This window comes from Centrocercus urophasianus, unplaced genomic scaffold (assembly GCF_019232065.1).
Source record: "Centrocercus urophasianus isolate 14NV4802_14NV808 unplaced genomic scaffold, USGS_Curo_1.0 seq_13, whole genome shotgun sequence".
NCBI classification, from domain to species: Eukaryota; Metazoa; Chordata; class Aves; order Galliformes; family Phasianidae; genus Centrocercus; species Centrocercus urophasianus.
In genome coordinates this window covers 7,032,493-7,056,998 of record NW_024884475.1, presented here as the reverse complement: position 1 = coordinate 7,056,998, position 24,506 = coordinate 7,032,493, and the positions used below count along the sequence as shown (strand labels likewise).

At 44.5% G+C, this 24,506-nt stretch overlaps 1 protein-coding gene across 4 annotated transcripts in view; it reads right to left on the bottom strand.

The window, feature by feature from the left end:
• The window catches only part of FGFR3 (fibroblast growth factor receptor 3), a 50,912-nt gene that overhangs the window by 4,014 nt on the left and 22,392 nt on the right, over positions 1-24,506 (bottom strand). The window contains exons 4-15 of one of the 4 annotated variants that reach the window (XM_042811513.1): positions 21,819-21,988; positions 17,030-17,153; positions 16,357-16,547; positions 12,377-12,527; positions 8,359-8,552; positions 7,371-7,516; positions 7,158-7,279; positions 5,797-5,907; positions 5,180-5,370; positions 3,549-3,671; positions 1,951-2,021; positions 559-696 (exon numbers count right to left, since the gene is read on the bottom strand). In XM_042811513.1, coding sequence (XP_042667447.1) covers positions 559-696; positions 1,951-2,021; positions 3,549-3,671; positions 5,180-5,370; positions 5,797-5,907; positions 7,158-7,279; positions 7,371-7,516; positions 8,359-8,552; positions 12,377-12,527; positions 16,357-16,547; positions 17,030-17,153; positions 21,819-21,988 — 1,732 coding nt within the window. Of the gene's footprint in view, positions 1-558; positions 697-1,950; positions 2,022-3,548; positions 3,672-5,179; positions 5,371-5,796; positions 5,908-7,157; positions 7,280-7,370; positions 7,520-8,358; positions 8,553-11,169; positions 11,315-12,376; positions 12,528-16,356; positions 16,548-17,029; positions 17,154-21,818; positions 21,989-24,506 lie in introns of all 4 variants that reach the window. The other 3 variants (XM_042811514.1, XM_042811515.1, XM_042811516.1) reach the window with 3 other exon arrangements.

Below are 24,506 nucleotides of genomic sequence, written 5' to 3'. Positions count from 1 at the left end.
CTAGAATTCTGTCTGCCTGAGAAAAAAGCTATGGGCGAGGGGAACCACATAGCCCAGCCCCCCAACTGCCATGTCAGGAGCAGCAGGGAGGCAGCCCAGTGCTGAGGGGATGGCTGCAATTCCCCTCCAAGCATGGGTAGGCACAGCCTTCTCCACTCAGGCTGGCTTGAGGAGTCACTGAAGCTGAAGAAATGAGGAAGGAACTGAATATAACTATGTCATTTTCTGGGATACAAAATGGGCTGTGTCCGTAACTCCAAAGACGGCGTCCCTGAGGCGTGGGGCAAGGAGGGTGTGAGACTGCAACCTTACTTTGGGGATGCGAGGAGGGATTTGTGGAGCCCTCACCTCATGTGTGCATCTGGTCTGAAAGCAGGATGAGGGCCTGTCCTAAGGATGAGATCCAAGATCTGCACACCAAATTGCCACCCAACGAATGAGGAAGAAATGTGACACCCCAACTGCCCAAAGCAGGGCCTGGCCATGGCCCTGGCAGTCTGTGGCCACAGAGGGAAGGGGGAGTGGGAAGGGGAGAAAGGGTCACCCCTCTCCACTCACAGGTCGTGGGTGCAGTTGGCGGGTTTATCCATCCGATGGCCTTCTTTCAAGAGTTTGAAGAGTTCTTCAACAGGAATTCCTGGGTATGGAGACCCTCCCAAAGTGAAGATCTCCCATAGTAGCACTCCAAAAGACCAGCTGGAAACCAAAGAAGGATCTTTAAAATTCAATGAGGGTTTTTTTGGTGTTTTGTTTTTTTTTTTTCCCTCCACATTCACCCCCCTATCCCCCCAGTATCCCCTTCCCCTTGCTCTGCTTTATTTCTGTGCAGCCATGCATAGCTAACAAAGTCATCAATAGCATGACTAATTGCCTAGGCCATTTTTACTAGTTACTTGGAGATCTCTGCTGATCCAACTCAATAGCAAAGAAATCCCAGGCACCAAGTCTGAAATTGAAATGAGCATTTAATCAGATAGGTGACAGCCCATCTATTACCCCCAGCTCTTTGTTAGGTCTTCCACCAGCTCCACTGAATGGAACAAATCAAATTATTCATGCACAGCTTCACTGAATCGCAGGCTTGGAACCACAGGCCACTAATTGTGCAAGCTGATACCAAAACTTGCTTGTTACAACACTCATTTCACTGGCCAAGCTGAGAGAAAAATACCCCAACAAAAATCAGCAGAGCACTAATGTTACACACTCCACTCCTGCAGCTGTGCTCTGGTTAAAAGTCCTCTTTTCAAAAATATCTTCTGCCTTCTTCATTTTCTTTTTAAAAACAGGGATTATCTGTCTCTGTTTCAGGCATGCTCTCTCTCCCATTTTCTAGCTTTGATTTATCTGTCATGCCCCATGCAGCATTACCTAAGCATGGAAACTATGATTTAAGATCAATAAAGCCAAAGTATGTGAAATTTACAGAAATAGAAATGATTCATTTGTCCAATTGCAAGCGGCAAGCCTTGGGGAACAGGCAGCCTGTCTGCTAAATTACTGTAAAAAAACCATTATTAACCAAATATTGAAATAAAATGTATGCATATTGAGCTACTTTGGTCTGTGTGAAGTTCAGATGCGATGAAAACTGCTGAAACTGCTTCCCAGACTGTTCTGCTTTCCCTTTGAGTCAGGAAAACGAAAGAGCAGTCTTTAAGACAGCAGCCTGCAGAATGAATCTCCTCATCTATAAACCACACAAGAAATACCTGCCTGCCTTCCAGTAATTTTTCAACAGCTTACTAGCTGCTAGAGATCCTTGGTTAAAAGCAACCGATAACAGTAAAACAGAACCACGTGTGCAAAGCTGCAGCCTGGAATTGATTCATTTGCATTTTCATCCCCCGGTGTCCTGGACAGAGCTTGAGTTTAGCAGTACTTTGTCTTTGGGATAGTGCTTATTTTGCTGTCATTTTATTATTATTTTCAAATGTGGATAATGCTTACACATCGCTCTGGTGAGTATAGACCCGGTCAAACAATGCTTCTGGAGCCATCCATTTCACAGGCAGCCGACCCTGTGATTAGGAAGACAATGGGAACATCCCATCAGCATATTCCCCCAGCCACAACGGCACCATTTGAATCTTCTTTTCTAATCCAGTTTGAAACATTTTCATTAACAATCACATCTGTCTTCCCGGTCACTGCGCAAAGCAGTAGTGGCCACATGTAAACAGATTACAGCATTTGATCCCTGGATCTTTGCTGACAATCTTTGTGGTAAATGCTCTCTGCAGAGAACTGTACTTCCCTGCCAAAGCAAGTTTAACATATCAGAGCATCTAAATCTTAGCATGGGAACTGCACCAATTGCTCTCATATGCACCTAGCAGTGAAGCAGAGCATGGCACAACACTTTTCATGTCTTTGATTGGAAGAAACAATGTGATGCACAGCCCAAATCCTGCTTAGGCTGAACTACAGGGGAATTTCTGAAAGTATTCACCAGGGCCAGATCCTCCAAGAATCAAATCTTGATCCCACTGGAGTGAAAAAGAGCCCTGATCCCAGGTTTCCAGGGGACCATTCTGCATCAGGGTTATAAACATGCCTATCCCATTCGACAAAAGAGACAACAAATAGTAGTTTTACCAGCCCCTGAAGTCCAAGAAAGGACTGCTGCTAGGCTGAGGTGTAATTTGGCTACAGGAGAGTTTTGTTCTTTCTTACCCTTCATTTCATTAGGATAAGCAGCTAGAGATGGGACATAAGCAGAGTGCACAAATGGGGTTACACTGTCAGCTACACGCTGCAGTTCAAACAGGGGAAATCCACCTTAGCTGGAATAAAAATTCCCAATATTTTCTAAAAATCATGTTATGATACTGCAAGGGATCAGTATGGGCTAGTGAGCTTTGCAGAACATTTATCCTGCAGAGCGTTTAGACTCCTTGCAGTTATAAGGCTGTGGAATGCTGGGACATGCTTCATGCTCTGCACTGTGGCAGTGATGGGGAGGGATGTATCATGGGCTGCTCTGAACTCAACAGTTGCTGTAGGGCTGTGAACCATGACACTGGTTTTCTCTCCTGCTCTTCGATCTTAAACTCTACAGAAAATCTAAACTGCTTTGGGAATCCTCACCCTTGATAGTGGAGCCATAGAGCTGCTATAAAAAGCAGAGAGAAATACATGAAAGCCATGTAGCTCCAGAAACACACAAAAAAGGGATACTTGTCTCAAAAGGGTTCTAGCGGAGCCAAAGGTTGGCTCCTTGGGACGTTTATGAACAGCTGAGCAGTAGGCTAGAAAAGGCTCTCTTTGGTAAAAATCTCGGCTTCCTTAACCTAGAGTCTATCTGACAGAGGTATCAATCTCTCAACCAGCTGCTAGCACCTGCAACATCTGTCAGGAAGAAAATGAATGGTGGGAGAATGACTGGGACCAGCCTGCCTATGGCTCTTCACCAGGTGGGCTACAGCAGATTTCTTTCCCATAAGCCTCTTTTGCCTCGGGAGATGTGGAGTGAGGGCCACTTCCTGCAGGGATAGCAGTTCCTTGAGAGAAAGAAAGCTGCATGTGCATGGCAGTTCAGTACTTACATTGGTGGTTTTCTTGTAGTAGTCGATGTTGTGAACGTCTCTAGCAAGGCCAAAATCAGCTATTTTCATCACATTGTCCTCAGTGACTAACACATTCCTGGCTGCCAAGTCACGATGAATGCACTGTGAAAGGTGAGCAAGTCAATAAATAAGGGCTTGTTAGCTGCCTGAGCCTGGATCTAACAGCAATGTGTGGTTTATGAGCTGCCGTTTCATTGACTCTCAAGCTCATAAAGCTGTGAGTACTGCTTAATTCCTGGCTCTCTGTGTCACCGCCTCATCATGCATGCTCAGTGGGAGCCACCTCTTAGCAACACCTCATCAGAAGCCTCAGCACTGACACAGCCATGCAGCGTTTCTCTCCAAAAGGGATGCATGGGTAAGAAATCAAACCTTCCTCTTCTGTAGGCGCCTACTGGTATACTAATTTGTCTCTAATGCATTTGCTCCACAAAGAGGAGTGCTGGTTGATATTTGGAGTAAAAATCCTCAAATTAATTAAAATATTCCCAATTTACCCAAAATACATCATAATCATTATCTAAGAAGTTAAAGTAGCCAGCATTGTGCAGAAAGGGCTTTAAGCCACTGTGAACCACCACTATGTACTGCAGTCATATGCCAACAAAGCACTCCCCAGGAAGCATCGTGGGCACGGATGTGCCAAATCCACTGCCATCTCTGCTTGCAATGAGCCTACACATGCTGGCTGCAACCACAAACACGTATGCAGCAAGAGGGATGTTGGCTTCCTCTCAGGTGTCCTTTATCTTCAGCAATCTCACAAGGGAGTTGGGGGGGGAAAGTCGGGGCACATGGAACTCCTGACACTGAAGTCATGTTAGTGCTTTCCAAGGTGAGATCTCGCAACTCTGCATGATGTTCACCCTAACCACTGCTGACTGAGCCCTGATCTGAAAATAAATTAATTCTACAAGTGGCAGATGCTGAAATGCTGGGGGCAGGCACCAAGGCCTGGGCCGTTTGTGTTTTTTGTTAGCATTCTGCAGATGCTGAAGGGTCTGCAGGTGGCAGCAAGACTAGTTCAGCCGCATGTGTCATGGATGTAGCCTGCACATAGGAACAGGTTGCTACAGCTTAAGCCTTTTGCAAAAACATTAAGATCCTTAGTAATGAAAAATCTGGCCTCCAAAGGGAGAAGCCTGAGGTTGTCCTGCACACACAAACAGCACTACATGTCTTTGAATACATGGGTCTCCTCTCAAGGGTTTTTGAGCCTGGAAAAGGCTCTGAGAAGATTTCAACTGCAATCTTTCAGTATTTAAAGGGAACTTGCAAGCAGGACTGACTTTTTACATGGGTAGATAATGATAGGGGAAGGGGAAATTAATTCAAACTAAAAGAAGGGAGACTGAGGTTAGATGTTAGGAAGAAATTCTTTACTCAGAGGGTGGTGAGGCCCTGGCACAGGCTGCCCAGAGATTTATAGGGGCCCCATTCCTACAGTGCTCAAGGTCAGGTTAGATGGGCCCTGGACAGCCTGATCTAGTGGGGGGCAATCAGCCCACAGCAGGAGGTTGGAACTGGGTGGGCTTTCAGGTCCCTTCCAACCCAAACCATTCTGTGATTCTATGACCAATGTTTTTATCAGCTGAGGTTTCTCAACTCACTTTCTGTGATGCCAAGTACTCCATGCCCCGGGCCACCTGGTAGGCACAGGAAACCAGGTCTTTAAATGTCAACTGTTCCTCGGGCAGCTTGCAGGTGTCAAAGGAATAGTCCATGCCAGGTGGGCGACGTGCCCTGAGGTATTCCCGCAAGTTCCCCTTCGATGCGTATTCAACCAACACGTAGAGTGGTCCTGCAAGCAAGAGCACCATCAGCAGCTAGAAGAGACATAGGGCAAGGCTGAACCCTAAATCTCATCTTTTGGGTAAATTCAGACAGTCAGTCAGCAATTAAACAATCACAAAACTCCAGGACCTAACTGTAAACTTATGAGAAAAGGAGAAAGACACAAAGGTGGACATCGGGGAAAGGTGCAACTCAAGCCAAACCACATCAGAAACAGGCAGGAGCTATTTGGCCATCAGCAGGGCCCAGACAAGTTTCACACAGTTGATTTGTGAGCAAGCCAGAAGAAGGAAAAGTTTCTCAGCACTGATCAAATACAGTGGTTTGCTCCTATCCAGGGCAAGAATAGCTCCAGAAAGCCATGCAGTAGACTAAGACCAATGCTGTGGATGCAGGAATGTAGAACAGCTCCCTGAGCCCTGCCAACACATACCATCCTGTGTACAGGCACCGAGGAGGTTAATAATGTTTTTGTGCTTCCCAATCATTTTCATCATTTCCATCTCAGAGACCAGGTCTGAAAGATCCTTGTCTGTGGCATCATCTGCAGAAAGCAAGAGAGGAACAAAATGAATGTTTTGTTAAGCATTTAATACAATTGTGGCATAGCCATGCAGAGACTGATGGGGAACAAATATGCAAAACATCTTACTCTTTGTTTTTTGGGAAGAAGTCTCAAATTAAGAACAAAAACTACTATCACAAAAAAAAAAAAAAAAAAGTTAAAAAAAAAAAAGGAATAAAGTGAAATTAGATATGAGAAAAATGCCCATATGTAAATCAATAACACTGTTCATCTTCTGTTTCATCCTGACGAATATTGAAGAAAAAAAGCCAGTTTGGGTATTTTGCATCATTTTCTTGCATAGTATCCCCTGTATAGTAAGGGGTTGGAATGAGAAGATCTTTAAAGGTCCTAAGCCATTCCATGATTCTATGACTGTTTCCCTCCCTTATGTTCAGGGGCTTAGAGTTAAGGTTGCAGGAAGGTCAGAGCTGGGATGGGGGACAGTGTAAAGAATGTATTTTTCTGCATGGAAAACTACATTTTTTACAGAAGAAAAATGGGGAAAATCTCCTCAAATGAATGCTTTGATGTGAAGAGATAGAAATGTTCCTGCCTCCAAAAACAACTTTAGAATGGACCGAAAGAAATCTAAAGAATCTTTTTCTGATAAGAAATGTTTTCATGCAAAAAATGTCACCCTGTGTAACCTCAGACCTGGGCTGCACACTGCCAGAGTGTCTGCCCTGCCCGCTCCTGCTGAACTCCTGGAACTCCTAGTCATTTTGTCTACACATGAGGAACAAGGACTCCTATGGAGGCGTCCTGCGCATTCCCCATTTTGGGCTCCCTTCCAGCTCTCATCACTTTTGGACTGAGGCTATTCAATGAGAGGGCAGAAGGAGTTTGGCAGCTGAATTTCTGTAAACTCCAGCTGAGTGTATTGCACAAGCTGCTGTTACAATAGCCAGTTTTGGTTATGGGGGGAGTAAAGAGCAGACCAGTTCCTGGAAATGGCTAGAAGTGAGAGTGCTTTCCCTCCTTCTCTGTGATCATATTACCCCTTGGCAAAGAACTGAGTTAATTCCCATTCCCTTCTCCTGATGGGATTTACACCTTTACATCCTCTCCAAGGAAACAGCCCACACCCCAAGGCTACATGAGTGAAGCGAAGAGTGGTTCTTCTTGCTTTCTTCTATGGATCTGTTTGTACAAAGGACTTAAAAGACAGGGGAAGAGAGGAAACCCCAGCACAATATGATGCTCCACCCTCCACAGATTCCCCATACCTTTTAGCATCTTGACAGCCACCGTGATGGCCTTGTTTGGCTTGTCTTTATCAATCCCAATTGCTTCTGCCATCACCACTTGGCCAAAACAGCCCTCACCAAGCGGCTTCCCCAGGGTCAGGCTGGAGGGAAGAACAAGCAGGTGTGTTAGCAGGTGCTGGGGAGGTGACACTCCCAGGAAGCGTGGGGACCCTGCTGGTGGGTTTGACTGACCGAGTGCGTGCCAATTCCCACTTGGGATCTGGAGGAAGTTCCAGCTCAGAGACGTTGGCCAGCATCGGCCCATCGCTGGAGGAGAGACGAGTGATCCGAACCAGAGGTGTGTTGGAATTCATGGAAGAGTTGGACTCCAACGACACCTGCTTGGGTAGAGCAAATTAAGTGTTATTGCCAACTGTATCCCAAGCAGGTGAGAATGTGCTCAAGATGGGGGGTTTTGAAGTAGCTCTCTATACTGACGCCTTTCTGGTAATTTCTACATGGGCACTGCCCCCCACCCTTGCAAAATTTTGCTGATCTAGGCAAACATGGTCAGGTTCTTCACTGGTGGAAAGCAGAGACAGGTGAGCCAGGGCTCTCCTGCAAGGAAGTCTTGGCAGCTGCACAATAGTGAATTAATTTGCTCTGCCTGCTTCCAAACACATGTATGACCGGCTATGGGGTGACTTCTCTTCTGGCATGGTAAATGGCCACCACATGCCTGAAGTCAAAGCTGGGACATCTGTGTACTTCCCTATGTAATTTTACACAGTGCCTTTTGCTGTAGCCCCTTTGCAATTACATGTGGCAGAGCATTTCTAGCTACATGGAGGAAGATGATCTCTAGCTATATGGAGGATAGATTTCTCTATGAGAAATGGTTTCCAGTTTGCTAATTACCTCAATGAAAACAGCCTCTTGCTCCCCTCTATCAGCATCAAACCATTCCCCAGCAAGACCAGCTTTCTGTGACATCCACAAGTGTACTGGGAGCATTAGGAGCTGCTCATGAACCTGAAGCAGCTGCCACCAGGTACTGCTCCACTGAAATGGAAATAAATGAATAAAAGGGCAATAAACTCCTACACTGCAGCCAAATTATGTTGCTCTTGGACAATGCCCTTCTGGTAGAGTTTCTCACCTATAAAGAAAATGGCAAGGGAAAAAAAAAAAAAAAAAAGGAATGAACATAGGGGGGAATGGGAATCTTGTATCTACTTTCTGTTACCTGTCTCTTGAGTGGAAATTTGGAGACTTTCTGTACAGTGGTGGTGTTCATGGCTTTTTTGTTTGGCATTTTCATCCTGCAGATAATCACAATGACCAGTACCAGGATGAAGAGGACTAAGCCAGTGCCATAGCTGAGAATGCCAGCATACACTGAGCCTGAATCATCCATTTCCATCAGCTCCTCTGCTGCAGGGCGACAAGAGACAGCGGTCAGGTGGGGCCAGCACTGCCTGTCCATAACCACACACACACAGCACAAAGAATGTGGGGAGGACCTGCTTATCCACACAAACATTCTGACTAACTCCAATGAGGTGACCCTCCTAGGCCAGTGGTTTTCCACATGCAGCTGCAGCTAAAGCATTATTTTGATTTGCCTTTCCCTGGGACACTTTTACTGTCTTTTGACATAATGCTGTACAGCCTTCAGCCCACAGGTTGAAAACCACTGCTCTAGACTGAAGGCACCTTCATGTGTCTGTCCCACTGAACCACATCTTGCTTTCTCCACACATCCAAACCATGTTATGGGCTGCCTTGGATGTGCAAGGATTGCAGGATGGGGGTTCGCTGCCTTTTGCTGATCTGTCCCCTCCGGTGAGCACATCTGGACCTCCCATGATGATCTCCATCAGATCAGTGCCTGCTCTGAAGGACCAAAGGGCTCAAAGGGCAGCCAGGAGTTATGCACCATGAAAGGAAAAAGCCTCACAGAAGTTATCTACGTAATTATTTTGTGAAAATTCAGTTCTGTTGGAGGGTATGGCTTGGAGAGGTGGCTGAGCCAGCAGGGTGATGGCATGAGCCCATCAGCAGTGGCTGGTCACCTTCCATCAATGCACTTTTGGGACCAGCAAAGCTCAGCTGCAATTCTCAACTGCTCCCTTCAGGACAGGCACTTTGCTCACTTCAGGACAGAGGAAGGGCCATGATGAAACCAGATTTCTGTCCCCTAAAGGTGAATCAGCATCAGAGGAACAGTCAGCAACGGAAAACTTTACAATGAAGTCATGCCAGCATGATTAGCTTGCTAACTCAATTTAAATCTATGCTTTGCAATCAGTGGGAGCTTTTCCACCTGCAGCAGCAGGCTCCAAATCAGGTCTTTGATGTCCAAGATGCACATGGAGAAACAGCCATGGGTGACCATGGAGGCTGCACGTGCTCAGGTGCGCCCATGTGCCAGACAGCAATCTCTTACGATGGGGAAGGGTTTCCAGATTTCTTGGGATCACAGCATCTCTGCTCCATTTCCTTCCTTAGAGAGGGCAGGGGTTCACAAGCAGAGGTTCCCCAGGATGGCTGGATCCTGCTCCTTCTTTACTGTGGAAGGCAGTGCTTTGGAGCCTGCTGCTGCACAGATGGCTGTCCTTCTCCATGGCTGACTTCATTATAAAGTTCAGCTGATTTTCTTCCTTCCCATTTTAATTTGTTTAAATAGGAGGCATGGGTTCATACATTTTAAAAGTAATCTAATGGTTGAATGAGACAGGTTGAGGAGATTCTTAAATAACAGAGATATTAGTGCTCTAACCAAATTAAGTGATTTCTCATCCAGTGGATGGCAGAAGCAGAACCAGGATCAGATTAGCTATTTTAAAGCTGGCAAATGAACAGAGAAAAGACCAGCAGATCCTACCTGCAGAGGGTCAGGCATGAGACCCAGGAGAAGTATTTAAGACCAAATCACCCACACAGACAAAGTGAAGACTAGAGATGCCAAAGTTCCTTGTTGTTAAACACACCTCAAGATAGATGTGTTTGTGAGCTAGACACAAGTGTGGTTTACAACTGGGCAAGCCAATCTGGGTGCCTTTTCAGTAAAGAACACACTTCAGGGCTGCTGCTACAGCCTTTGCAAGGCACAGCACCCACTTAGCTTCCACATTAACACTGCTCATACTTTCTTGGGCTGCCCCCATAGCTGGAGGTAGATCCTGCAGGTGAAGGCACAGCCCTGAACCCCTTTTGAAGGCAGACCACTCCTGTTGCATATTCTGTGCTGACTTCATTGTCAATGAGAGCTTTGCATATGAAAGGATCACAAAATTGAGGTCACTCGGGCCTCAGATTTCAAGTCTATAACAGCTTTCATCTTTTTCAGCTATGGCCTTTGGTGCACTGGGAGCTACAGCTCCTGGGCTCTGATCATGGATAACTTTGATGGACCTCCTGTTTAAGATCAATGTCTGGGCCTGCTCATCCATGAAGCAGAAATAATGCTAAAAGAGGGGATAGGTATACTCATACCAACCAGCTGTGCATCTGATTTTAGGTTGAGATATGAGTTGAACAGGAAGGTTTCTCCATAAAATGATCCACTGTATGTGCAGGGTTTAGATGCCATGGACCATCTGATGAGGAGTTTTCTTCTCCCACTGAGTACACTGGCAGCATATGAAGCCAAAGTGTCTATTCTGGTATCTAATGACAGCCTCCTAATGCAGAGGCTGTGAGCACCTCTGGGTTATCACCATCTAAGAAGATATACACCATTCTGTATCATTATTGCAGTAAGAATTTAAACCCTGGGATGAAATGACTGGACTAGATGATCTTATGGTTGGACTAGGTGATTTTAGTGTTCTTTTCCAACCATAATGACTCTATAATTCTATGAAATGCAAAATCTGTCAGCTGTGAATATGCAACAGGGGTCTTCTGCTGTGCCAATTTGCCACTGGCACAACAAATCACAGACAGGGTCCTCCTTGGGTAACATGTCTGCAGGAACCTGGCATCTCTAAAGCAAATGTCAGAGCACCCTGGAGAGGGAAGGAGAGGCCAGCACAGAAGGAAATACCTGGTAGCACCGTCAGCCAAGCAGAGTGATGTGAGAACCCAATAGAATTCCCTGCGAGACAAGTATATTCCCCAGCATCCTCAAAAGTAACATTTCGCAAGTACAGAATCTCTAGCTCCTTATCCGTTGTGTTAACACCTGCTGTCTAAGGGGAAAAAAAACACACACATATAGAAAGAAGGAAAACAAAGAGAATAAGCCACATTCCCAGCAAGTGTGAGGACACCACAGGCAAATTTCAAAAGCAGATTAAAGTGTTTTTTTGTTGTTGTTGTTGTTTTTCTATTGGCCATCTTCCACATATATTCATTCATTCCCCTTTGCAACCTGCAGTCAAAAGCAAAAAAGTTCCCTTCACCAGGTTCTTACTCTGTCCCACTAAAGAAGCATGCAAGCAAAAGCATCCAAATGAAAAATTGCCCCCACAATATGACTGACTTTGGTTAGTAGGGTTAATCCAAGGTAGGAGAGAGGAAAAGTAACAGGGAAAGATGGAAGGAAACGAGACAGGAAGGGAGAGATAGTGGGGAAAGACTCAAGTGCTGATCAGATGAACACACAAACATTGAGTTCATTGAAGAATATTGCATTGTCCTTTTTTTTTTTTTTTTTTTTTTTTAAAGAATGATTTTCGGGATGAGCATTTCAAACCCATTATCCAGCTTCTGATACCATAGTATCACAGATCACAAGAAGGTGTCAAACACCCCAGGAACAGCTGGAGACACACCAGAGAGCTCAGCATCCTGTGCTGCTCTCCGTTTAACGTGTTTGCTTGTACAAGCCAATATATGACTTATTTCCCAATTACTTCTCCAAGGGACAGAAGACAGTCCACAGTGACTGTATCAGTTTTGGATGCAAAAACCTTGCAACAGCTTGGTTTTCCAGAATGCTGAACGTCACAGGTAATTAGCATGCAGTTCTGTTATCAGCACTCAATTGAAAGGAAGGGAAAGGAATAAAAGCATGAAGGATTGATAGCAAAATTTGACAGTCATTCTATTGTGGGAATTTTTCCATGGCAATTGCTGTACAGGCGTTACATTCTTGTAAAAAAAAATAGCAAGAAAATAAGATAAAGCCATTCATTGTCAGTTGACAGGGTGTAATACAAAATGAATAGTAATTTTAATCACTAGCTTCTTAAAATGTTACAGCTCATTCTTGCAGTTGCCAGGGCCTTGGGACAGAGTCTGTGGTTTACCTGGTTTTGGTTTGCGAATGTGGAGCCAAAATGGCTTTTCGGCTATGCCTACGAAATTGTTGGCTCTACACAGATATTCTCCTTCATCTTGTTCTGTCACATTGAACAGATTTAGGTTAGCATCGGCTTCAGCGTTTTTACTGATCCAAGACTGCAGGAATAGACAGAAACCTGAACTTCAGTAAACCAAACAATACCTCAATCGAACCTACATTAGCTAGGATTGACTGTTCAAGCCTATTTTCCTCCTGGTTGTAGCAATATCCCAACATCACCCTGTGATGAACAACCTACCCAGGACCTGGGCAAAGAAGAGAAGTCCCCAAATCACACACAGGTCACCCTTCTGCCCTTCGCTGGTGTTCCTGCTGCTGGAACATGTCATTTCTTCCCAGAACAGAACAGTTTCCCACCTCTCCATCTGATAGTAAAGACCCTACAGCAGTTCCTTAATAACTCCGCAGACAGGAGCACCAGAGAAAGGGCTTAAGCAGAGATTTGTGTTTGCAACTCGGCTCGGCAAATACTGTTTCAATTATCAGATTCCAAAATAGAATTTGGAAACAAAATATAAGCAGTGGCGGTCTGAAACTCGCTGCTGACTTTGCCTTTCAGAAATTAGCTGTAATTTTTTCCACTGCTTATAGGAGCCTCTTCTTTACTAAATAAAGTGGCGCACATAAATCAAACAAGCTTCGGACTGTTAAGCAGAGTTTTACTTCTCTTCTTCCAAGCTTTCACAACTGCACATCAGTTTGTTCCTAAACAGTTGTTTGTATTTTGCTTGAAAATAAGCAAATACTTTGGGTGGCCTCAGTAGTAGCTTGGGGAAACTCTAGGAAAGTATCAGCTTCAGCCCTGGAAATGAAAATACACCAATTGCATTTCCCAGTTTTGTTCTTATGCTCTCCAGCCTCACCTCAGTGATTTCCATTTTCAGGGCCTGATCCTGCCAGTGCAGCTCTCAGCCCATTAAAATCAATCTCATAGGTTACTGGAAGCCAAACCCAGAGGTGGCATCAATATGGAGCCATTGTGCCCATGCCTGATGACAAACACCACTGGTTTTGACCTGATCTCATCACTGAGGCTCACATGCTGCAAGGTCTGTCTGTCCTGACCAGTGAGGAAATGTGCCTCCCTGCTGTTGCTGCCTTGTTTATAATTAAACCAGGCATGTTTCAGTGCAGAATGTGCAATTTAGCCTTTGACAAAGCCTGGGCACTGTGCTGCCAGCCTCCCTCTGAAATTGGAATGCGTTTAGTGTTTTGCAAAGAACAAGGGCTTGCCTTTGATCACAAATGAGCCCTAGCTTTCAGGAACTGGCGCAGGTGATGGCTTGGTATTGTTGAGCTGTTTGAAAAATGGGTTGAAAGTACAGCATTCAATTTATCCATCTGGTCTGGGGTGTGTTTTGTTCTCAATTTAGATTTATGGGGAAATTTCACATGCTGGGCATCTCTCCTTGCTTTGATGGAGACTGAGATATTCCTCCTATACAAACTGCTCCTTAGCAGCTCCTGTAAATCTCCCAAAAGCAGGAGGGAAAGGCAGGCTGATAAAGAAGCCTTATCTCTCTGAAGGCACCATACTGCTGGGAGTGGGAGGCCCTTTCTCAAGAAGCTGTGGTCAGAAGGACCACTACCAGGATCCTGCAGCAAGGCCAGGATCACAGAATCATAGAATGGCTAAGGCTGAAGGAGACCTTAAAGATCATCCAGCTCCAACCTCCTGCTCTGGGCTGATTGCCCCCACTGCATCAGGCTGCCCAGGGCCCATTCAACTTGTCCTTGAGCACCTCCAGGGATGGGGCACCCACAGCTCTCTGGGCAGCCTGTGCCAGGGCCTCACCACCCTCTGAGTAATTTCTTCCTAACATCTAACCTAAATCTCCCCTCTTTTTGTTTAAGGCCATTAAAGAGGATCCTGCCTGAAAGCAAAAGCACTGCATGACATAAGGTCAACAAGTCCATGCAGCCAAAGGACGGGCCTGAAGATGACAGCAAGATCATCTTTTGTTTTGAAAAAAATAAGCACATATACCAAAAAAAAACCAGAAAAGAATCCCTGCAAAGCTGGGCCTGCTACAGCTCTGTGGAGGCCCAGGACTGGTACACAAAAGATGCATCCCAAAATGGAAATGCTCCATGCCCCAGTGCTGATGCCAGCATTAACACAATTCAAAGCATTCCTGATTAACCAGAAGTAGTAAATAGACGTGTGCTGGTCCTATTCAGCAAAAATAAAACCAAACAAAACTTCTGCTTTTAAACTCCTGCCTGTGCTCCCCTTCGAGGAATGCGTCCACAGAAGAGGAGGTATTTGGCAATTCTAATTACCTAGCCACCCCGGTGCCGCTCCAACGTAATTTTAAAACGCTATTTATATGGACTATTTATATGTTCTTTGCCACAGCAAAATGGGAGCCTGTGCTTGTGACACAAGGCACTGTTCGCAGCAGCTCTGCGAACTTCCAAAAGGTACCACTTTATCCCATGGGGACCACACACGGAGTTTGGAGACTATGCAAGATGGCATGTGACACAGGCAGCTATTCAGAGCGTGCTGCTGGGCTGTGAAACCAGGGGGAAATTCAAATATGCATAATTCAAACACATTTGGAGACACAGACAGAAAATAAAAAGTTTTATCAACTCGCGAGAAGCGCCTGCTGCCAATCCTGAAGAGCTGTCTCCAGCCATTTCTTCCAACCAATCTGTTATTTCAATCTGTGTAATTATTTCCAGGGTCTCTGGCTTTTATTATCATGCATCTGGCTGAGTTACAGTTTTGTAGATGCTGTCTGATAAGTTTGTTTTAAATAAAAAAACAACAAAACTTCATACAAAGAGAAAGAAGGGTGTGTGCAGCAGGCCGTGCACAGGGGATGTCCATGAGGAGAGCCTCAGCTATAAGTTGAAAGGACAGAATCTGTTTCCAGAGGCAGAAAAACTGGATTTGGCACTATTCTAATACGCACAAGCACAGGATGCCTTCAATTATGAAACAAAGAGGGGGAGGGGGGTTTAGAAGTCCAAAGTTTTTTTGCCTACTTTTATATCTGCACTGGCTCAGGAGAAACCAGACTTTCTGGCTTTGTTCTGCCTGCAACCTGGAAACTCCCTTTCTAGAAAGCATTTGCAAAGTGGAGTTTTTGCTCAATAAAATATAGGCTTTCCTGAGCATGGATAATAGCATGGTTCACAAATGTTCATGGCTGGAACAAGGCTCTCTTGGCTCTCAGGTGCCGGGAGCTGAGCATTATTTAGTACATGTGCGCTGCAGTGTACTTGGAAAAGGAAAGAATGTGTTTTACTTGGGAACCTTTCATTTTAATAAGCCCTGAAAATACCTCCACTGAAGCAGTAAAAAGGGTTATTTTTCCAATTTTAGGTCAAATGCAATCTGACAGCTTCCCTTTTATAATACTGCATTTCTCACAGTTTCCTCAGCCCTTGCAACTACTTTGCTTATCTATGCCACTACAGTAGTTGTGTTATCTCTGGCAAACAGAAGAGTCTGGAACATTGACATTAGGACATTTTTGCTGTTCCCCCTCCAAAAGCAGAGTATTCCACTGCACAGGCTTAAAGAAAAGAACAATCCCAACCGTGATCCTTGGCTTATTCTCATTATTTTTTCTCATAGACATGAAACAATCATATAAAATGAAACCCGGAGCTCACAAAAATCTGATTTAAATAATAATCACCCTTCTAGGAACAGTGGTATTGAGCATATTCTGTTGAGAGCTTCTGGTTCTTGCTGCACTGCTAGTCTACACCTTATTTATGAACATATCTATAAAATTTTATGGCTTCCATTGATGACAAGAACCTTTACTCAGTGCTAATGTCTTTTGCCACGAGACAGTGGGCTTCTCTGAGAAATAACCCCACAGTGTAGCTGGTCTCTCTAACACTGAGACCAAGGCAGAGGAAGGGATGCCCTGAGAGTAAACAGAAGGAGTGAGCACCAACCTTCAGCACTGTGACATAGGGTGTCCCATCAGGTCCATACTTGCTGCCGTTGACTTCCACGTGTTTCAGCCACTGGATATGAGGCTGGGCATCACTGTAGACCTTGCAGTGAAATTCCACATTGCTCCCAACCACCACGGTCTGATTGGCAGGGAGTCCTGCTTGCAGGATTGGTCGGTGGGGTGACCGTTCTGAAAAATTACAAGAGGAATATGTGAATTCATCCATTCTCCTTCCAGCAAGGACTCCTCTCTGCATCCGTCAGTGCTCATGATGGAAAGAGACAACGCTGCTCAGTGGTAGCAGCTCACAGTGATCTGGCAGGAGTTGTTCCAGATGAGGAATTCCTTGCTATTCAGCAGAAAAGGTGAAGACTGGGAGTGTCATCTCAGGTATCCTGCCCACCTTACCAGCCAGTGCTCCTCAAACCAAACAAAGAGAAACCACAAAGAACAGAATAGAAATCTCAGCCCCACTCACACCTTTCCTTCTCTCGAGGCCTGCTACATAATTTATTCATCACCATCTGAAATGGAATTGCTGGTCAAAAGGAGGCTTTCTCTTGGCACCAGTTATCTGGGAAGGGAACCTGGCTTCTGCTTCCTGCATCCTATCATACGCCTGTTCAACATCACCGCAAAGCAGCTGCTGAGGGAAAACAATGAAATCTCACCTAAAACATCAAGCTGGTACGTGTGCCTAATATTGCCATATTTGTTCTCCACAACACAGGTGTAGTTTCCTCGATCTGATGGCACAACGCTCTCCATCACCAAGCTCCACTGCTGGTGTCGCAACTGGAAGAAGAAATGAAACCATCAATTCCATGGTCAAGTGTTACCATCACCAGACCCTACAACTCAGTGAGCAACCAGTGAACTCCTGCATTCTTGACCAGCATGAATGGACCTCAGAGCCAGACTGTACATCGCCATTTCAAGGATCACTGAAAGCTTACTTTGAAAAGAAATTAAGACCAGTGCATAAACAGTCCCATGCAATGTAACACACTGAGATTACAATGGGGGCCTGTAGACGCTTTCACAGTAATAACAGCAATGAAACCTGCTGACTGCTGCACTGCTGCACTGGTGGCATCTCCATTAGAATAACGAGTTTAGAAGGCATCCGTTGAGACAGCTCTGATGTGAATCACAGAATTACAGAATCATAGAATGGCCTGGGTTGAAATGGACCATAATGACCATCTAGTCTTGATGCGCTTGTCCCCTGTGCCAGACCACTCAGGTCCAGAGACTCCATCAGCTCAAAACACTGCATTCTTGTCTGCAGAATCTTACCAATTGCTACATAACCCATAAAGATAACTAAGAACAACAAAGCTCATAATTCTCACCCTAACATATTTTGAATGTCTATGCTATGGGGACAGCATGGCCATCAGAACAGAAATGGTTGACTACAACTGAGTTAGCCCCCAACATTTTCCATCAATAACTGAGTAGAAAATATGCTCAGCCTCATGTCTGGTCAGTCCTTTTCATTCTGCACTATGCCTTCATTCTAGTTGTTTTTTCTGAATGTATGTCCAGAGTTACTGGTTGTTCAGCAGCAGGAAGAGAAAGCACAACCCATGTCTCAGTCCGACCCACTGCGCTGCACTCCTGGATAGAATGCTTGTTTGTAACAAGTTCAGGGGAAATAATGGATATGGAAAGTGAATCCTGAATTAATACAGAAAGCAACCAACATAAACACAGATGACCTCAAGATGCAAAACATATAGAAGCTCTCCAAATCTCTGAGTATTCATTTGATGTCTCTGCCTCTCTGATCAGGACTTTTAACTTCATTAAACATTGAGGAGGTGACTCCAAGGATACAGAAGCCAGAGTTTACAGTAATGGTGAGCTATAGAATGTCAAAGGCTCATGGAAAAAAACAAAGATGCAACTGCTCCTGGAGTTTCCTTGCTGCAGCAGGTAAACTCAAATATGAAGCTATTTAACCTCTTTTGCTACATATAAATTGCATCCACATTCTTTCCTTTAAAGGGCCAAGTTGCAATTAAAGACAGAATTTTGGAAAGAGAAGATTTAGAGTCATGTGACCTAACAGTTTAAACAGCTTGTTTAGCAAAAAGCCATTCTGACGAAGCCCCATGCTTTGTACACCTCTACGTTCCTGGAATAGCAGTGCTGAGAATCCTACTTTTCAGATGTCATCATTGGTCAGGCTGGATGGGGCTCTGAGCAACACGATCTAGCTGTAGATTTCCCTGTTCATTGCAGGGGAGTTGGACTAGGACACTTTTATAGGTTCCAACTCAAAAGGTTCTGTGATTCTATATATGTAGCAGGAGGCCATGGCTATAGTCTTCAGAGGAGCCATGGTTGTTGCAGATGTCTGACTGTACCCACTGTCCACCCAGAATGGCACATACAAAGTTCAATGCAGAACTAACATTTCACCTTTTGTAAAGCAACATTCCACTTGGTTCATCTCTAACAGCACTGAAATTACAGGGCAACAAGAGCTGTAAGAGCTGAACCCCAAGTTCACATCTGAACATTCTATCTGAACTATCAAGAAAGTTTGAATGCAAATTTGTTGCTGCTTAGTAGCTTACGTCTATACATGTTTGTCTCTTAGATGTATCTAAAGACTTCTCTTAATCCACTCTTCAGCACTACATTTGCCTATGGAACCCCAAGGAACTGCTCCAAGGAACTGGGACTCCAGACACCTGGCTAACTCCCTAGTCTAAAATGTGTTACAGAATCAGGTCCAAATAAGGTCTTTTACTTGTATTTACTTTCAAGGATTTTTTTATCACCGGGTTTGTAACAGGGACTTTGGACTCTGAACAAAGATGTGAACCTGGGGGCACGAACTCTGGGAGAAAAATCTTCTAGAAGCAATAGTGCTTTTTAAAGGTCTAGATGTAACGGATAATAAAAAGGCATGTTCCCAACTTAGCATGCTTACCGTACTTGATAGAACACTAGAAACATGACATGATTTAGTGCAGCTATTAATCAAGTTGGTGAGATACTAGAAATCCCTCTGGTTTATTTGGTGTTGTCATTCTTGGCTTCTTGTGAAACAAACATTTGCAGACACGCTTGGAAACTCAGTGAGTGTTTGCCAGACTGGTATGCAAGTCAGTGTGATGGTCTGGGGAAGGGATAATCTTCTACCTCCCCTCCCCCTGGATCTTTCCTTCTAGGGTCATTTAACACACACAGGCTTACAATATTAGGGATTCCAACAAGGATTTAATCATTAATGCTCTTTGGGAAATTTCATATGATAAGTCATATGAATTTCTTTCCTCTATCAGTTAAGGATGAACTGTAAGAAGCCCAGTTTAACCCAGGTTTCATGTTTTCAACACTTGCCCTTCTCTCTTACAGAATTTAAAGAGGGCTCTGACAATCACACAGGATCTAAACACCATTTGCAAGAGGTAGAAATAGAACAGTAGTCAACTTTCAACTACTGGCCGCACACCTTTCACAATCAATATTTAAATTCTCATGCATGTTGAGAACAAATGAAAAAATTCCCAGCTCAATGATTTCTGGGTTAAGACCAGATCTTGACATGAAGCAAGCCAACCAAACGCTGCCAGATCTGGATATTGCCCATTGTTTTCAAGCTGCCTAATCCTGTTATGAAGCTAAGTTGTAACAGGGAATTTAAATCTTAAATACATGAGATACTGAACAGGTTTTCAACTTCTTCTTCTGGTTCAAATCTCAGCTGATATCTATCAGTATATTTATATTGGATGAGATTTGCATCAGACTACTTACAGCTAACTATGGCTCAAGAGCAAAAGCAAGCAAATATGAGAAGGAAAATTACAGAGAGAAAGATGTCTTTATATCATGAGAAGGACAAGGAACTATAACTAGGCAGAAAGCTTAAACCAATCTTGCTGCAATTGGCCTGACATCGCCTTCAACAGCTCTTTAAGCACTGGCTTGTTGCTGGAAGGTGCCCCTAGAGAAACAAAGCATAGCAATGCCAAAGACTCACTACCATGTTGCAGAGGATGAAATGTGTCAATTTAAACTCAAGGATAGATTAAAACCACTGGGAAGGGGGTAGGGGAATTGCTTTCAGCTTCACATTTTATTCTGCAAGCATAATTTAGTGCAGCTGATGTCACATAGTTTTGTAAAAAGCCATTTAAACAGCGCACGCAAGCCTGAAAACACTTCATGATGATCCTTACAGCATACAATTAGTAAAAGATGCTTGTGCTTCATGAATGTTTTCTGCTGTAAGACTGCTTATAGACAGGAGTTGCTTCCCCACATCTTCGCTCTCCTTAAATTTTCAGATCTAAAACCAAGTGTGCTCTGAGCCTCGTCCAGGCTGGAACAGGGACAGGGCTGAGGAGGGACCTTCAAAGGCTTTACTGAAACGACCACAATGGGCTCTTTCAGAAATGGGCCTAAGCTAACAGGAAAGAAACAGTCCAAAAAACGGTGGAGAGGGAATGCTTTTTCAAATCATTTTCTGATTTCTGGAGCCCTGCACGCTCTGCATGTCGAGCCCTTTTGAGAGGGTTACAGATGTGGTAGGCATCAGCATAGAGCTATTTAAGGTTCTAGTGAAGGTGCCTTCTGAAAAATCCCCTTCTTTCCTCGGAACTAGCTCAGAGAGATGCCAGGGCTGGCGGAGTGCAAGCTGAAAATAATTGCTCAGAGTCTGATATTGTTATACTCAGCTTTGCCAGCTGTACTCCTCCTAAATATGTCTTGATTGTGACCTTCCGGGGACAAAGAAAGAATAGAAAAAATTGCAGCAGCTGATTTTCTAGTTAAAATCCTGTTATTTGTCATGTACAGTAGCAAAGAAACTTCTGGATAATTCAATCACTTGAGTGCACTGGGTTATGTTGCACACTCAAGTCAGAGTATTTTCCAGAACACTGTCTGGTAGAAAGAAAAGAGGGAGAAGGAAAAAACCAAGTGCCAGATTGCTATTACTATGGATACAGGAGGATCCTACACTTGATCAGGGATCAATGATTTATTCCACAGGAATATGAATGACCACCAGCACAGCCCTTTGGTGAGGTCCTTCCCACACCTTCAACCATGGCACAGTCATTTGACCTTGGAAACTGGGAGTAGCTATAGCTTGTCATGCACAGTGTCCCAGGCTAATCTCCATAAAAAAGGATGGAAGCTTCTGAAGCTACTTTCTCATTACCGTCTACAATGCACCCAGTACACTTATCCTTTTTTTAACTAATCCATCAATAGTCAGTGTAAACAAACTCAAAGGCAACTAGTCTTAAATCCCAATGGACAGCAGCCTTAACTAACATTTCCATGTTGAGCAGTTGCAAGGCCCGCCAGAAACGCTCCTTTTCCAGCACAGCTGTCATCATGCTCTTCCATGTACCAATGTTCATCACAGCAAAACACCATCTCCTACAGTTTGTAGAAAACCTCTGCAATAGACCCAAACTGAGGCCTTACCTTGATGCCCCCGATCCTGTGCTCCCCCTTGAACTCTTTGCCATTCTTCAGCCAGTAGATGGTGGGAGTTGGATTTCCACCTGCTGGACATCGGAAACGAACAGTGTTGGCAGCAGGAACTGCCAGCAGCTTTTTCTCCATCTTATCTGGTCTGGTCCAGAAGGGGACACCTGAGGAAAAGAAGACAAGATGAGAAAGCCTATTTATGCAGTAGAGGATATCAGCTGCTGAGAAGATGCATTTGAGAGGCTTTGGCATGTGCAGAGTGACAGTTAAATTGCTACCTGCTGCAGTTAAGATAAATGACACAGAAATGCTTTCCAGCTAAATGACTCTTATATACGTAGACAGAGTGTTTGCATTTTAGGTTTGTGATGAAAGGTTCATGACCAGGTTCTTGTCTTGGTAATGCTGGTATAAATGTAGAATACCCGCTTTTAAATCAACAGGGAGAGAGCTATCAGAGTGAGGATCTGGCCTCGTTGTGTAAAAAGATACAGATGTACCACTGGGACAATAGTAGCCAAGAAACAAGAACAGCAGAAAGATGTTGGAACTGTAAAAAGAGAGAGTGAGAATGCAGAGAAAAAGAACTAACTGAGTGCTTTGGAAAGTTTTGCTTCTCGGTGAGCACAAACATAGTGCAGCCTCCTTAAGGGAACGAAAGGGAAAGAAGCCAGTGCCAAACTGGTTTATCACGTTTATGTTCAGAAAGTTCAAGTGATTTTAGTTTTAAAGATTCATGTTACCTTTGAACAGGGATAAGTTTTAAAATACCAGTGTTAGTATAAGATACTTTTATAATCTGCCTAAAGTACAGCAATGTTTCTTGGCACTGTTACAAACATTACATATTAACTCCAAATTAGGGCAGCAGCAGCAGCAAACTTATTACACAGGAATGAAAGACAGAAAGAAAGAAAGAAAGAAAGAGAAAGCTTTAAAAACAAACTTTCATTTCTGCTTAAGGAAGCAGTGCAGAGCTGAGCTTGCTGTGTTCCCCTGCCATGGTGAGGCACCTTCAGCCAATGCCAAAGGGAGATGGGTACACATGGTGTTTGCTTTGCAAAACAGCAATGAAACTCCACCAGAGAAGACCCCCTTCATTACAACGGTATGCAAGGTCTTCTCTCTCATTTTAAGCTGCTCCAAGATGCACTTGAGCTCTTCATTTTCTCAGGAGCTCCGCAGTGCAGTATGCCCTGATGTGTTTGGCTCCATCCTGTATTGACTGCAGGTAAGCCCCCTTGCCCGGAACTAGACAAAAAATGCATGACAAACACTGCTCATACATCACTGCATTCTGTATTTCCAGGAATGAACAAGGATTAGGGATTTTGAAAGCCTTTGACAAACATGACCAAAAGAAGCAGGCCTGACCAACACCAGAGCCTCTCAGTGGATTTCACTCATTGGATCACAAAATCGTTTGAGTTGGAAGGGACCCTTAAAGGTCACCCAGGCCAACTTCCCTGCAATGAACAGGGACAACAACAGCTAGATCAGGGTGCTCAGAACCTCATTTAGCTTCAGCTCCTGGGATGTTTCAGGCAGGCTCTGCTCTGACATGCACCATTCTAGCACCTGCTGATTCACTCCATGTAGCCTGGTTTCCCTTTGGTATCCAGGTGCACTGCTACTGTATCTTACCTGCTTTCAGAGAGCTGAGGCCAGATTGCTGGACAGTGGTAACCTGGTAGTGCCACAGCCTTGCCAGGGGTGAAAATTCAGTATTAATGGCTTTCATTTGCCCTCAGACTGCCTCACACTACATGTCATGACTCCCATCAGTCACCTGCACTCATCAAAGGAATGTGGGCACAGGGACGGACCCATCCCTATTCTTCTTCCTGCTATTTTTCAGTGAAACACTTCCTTTTGGCAGTGCACCTTGACTTCCCAGGGACTTTACACACAGAGTGGGTTCTGGGAGAGGCCAGGTGCTGATGGAGACATCCCCATGCACTGCTGCAGAGAACAGTAGCCCTACAAGCTCTTCCACACATTGGACTCGATGACCCTTATGGGCTCCTTCCACGTTATGCTATGATTCTATAACCTGCTGCTTGCTGTTTTACTAAGTATCCTGGGATCTTCTCCAAGTGAGCTCTGATCATCAGACATGGGTTCTTCCCCAATTGCATCTCTGCCTTTTGGGTCCTCTCCCATGTGATCTGGGGCTTGCAGGGCTTAGCACTCCCAGATTAACACACCAATCACACCATAGCACATGTCAAGCTGCAACTGGCAAGAAGTGCCAAGGCATTCAGAACAGTGCCTTTGTTCTTACTCTCAGGAGTAGCAAACAAAACATCAGCACTTGGTCTACTGTGCCCCAAGAGTCCTTTCATCACTGCTTTTTAAAGGGGGTGAAAATTTTAACTCTTCTTTTCACACAAAGCTTGCAAAGTTCCAGAGAGCTTTGGGAATGAGAAAGAATGGAAGACAGAAAAAAAAAATTTTTTTTGAGCTGCTTGCTCTGAATTAATGACAAGCAATGATTCCGCGTGTGCAGGTGTGAAAAAAGGGACCCGCAAAGACTGTTGCCAGCCCTTTCCCATCATTGAGCACCAAGCCCGCCGGTCCGTTTTGTTTGTCAGACACTGGCCACCCATCCACCTGGAATGACCAATTAAAAAACCGAGAGGAGTACTTGGAATAATTAATACAGCCAAGCGCTCATTTAGC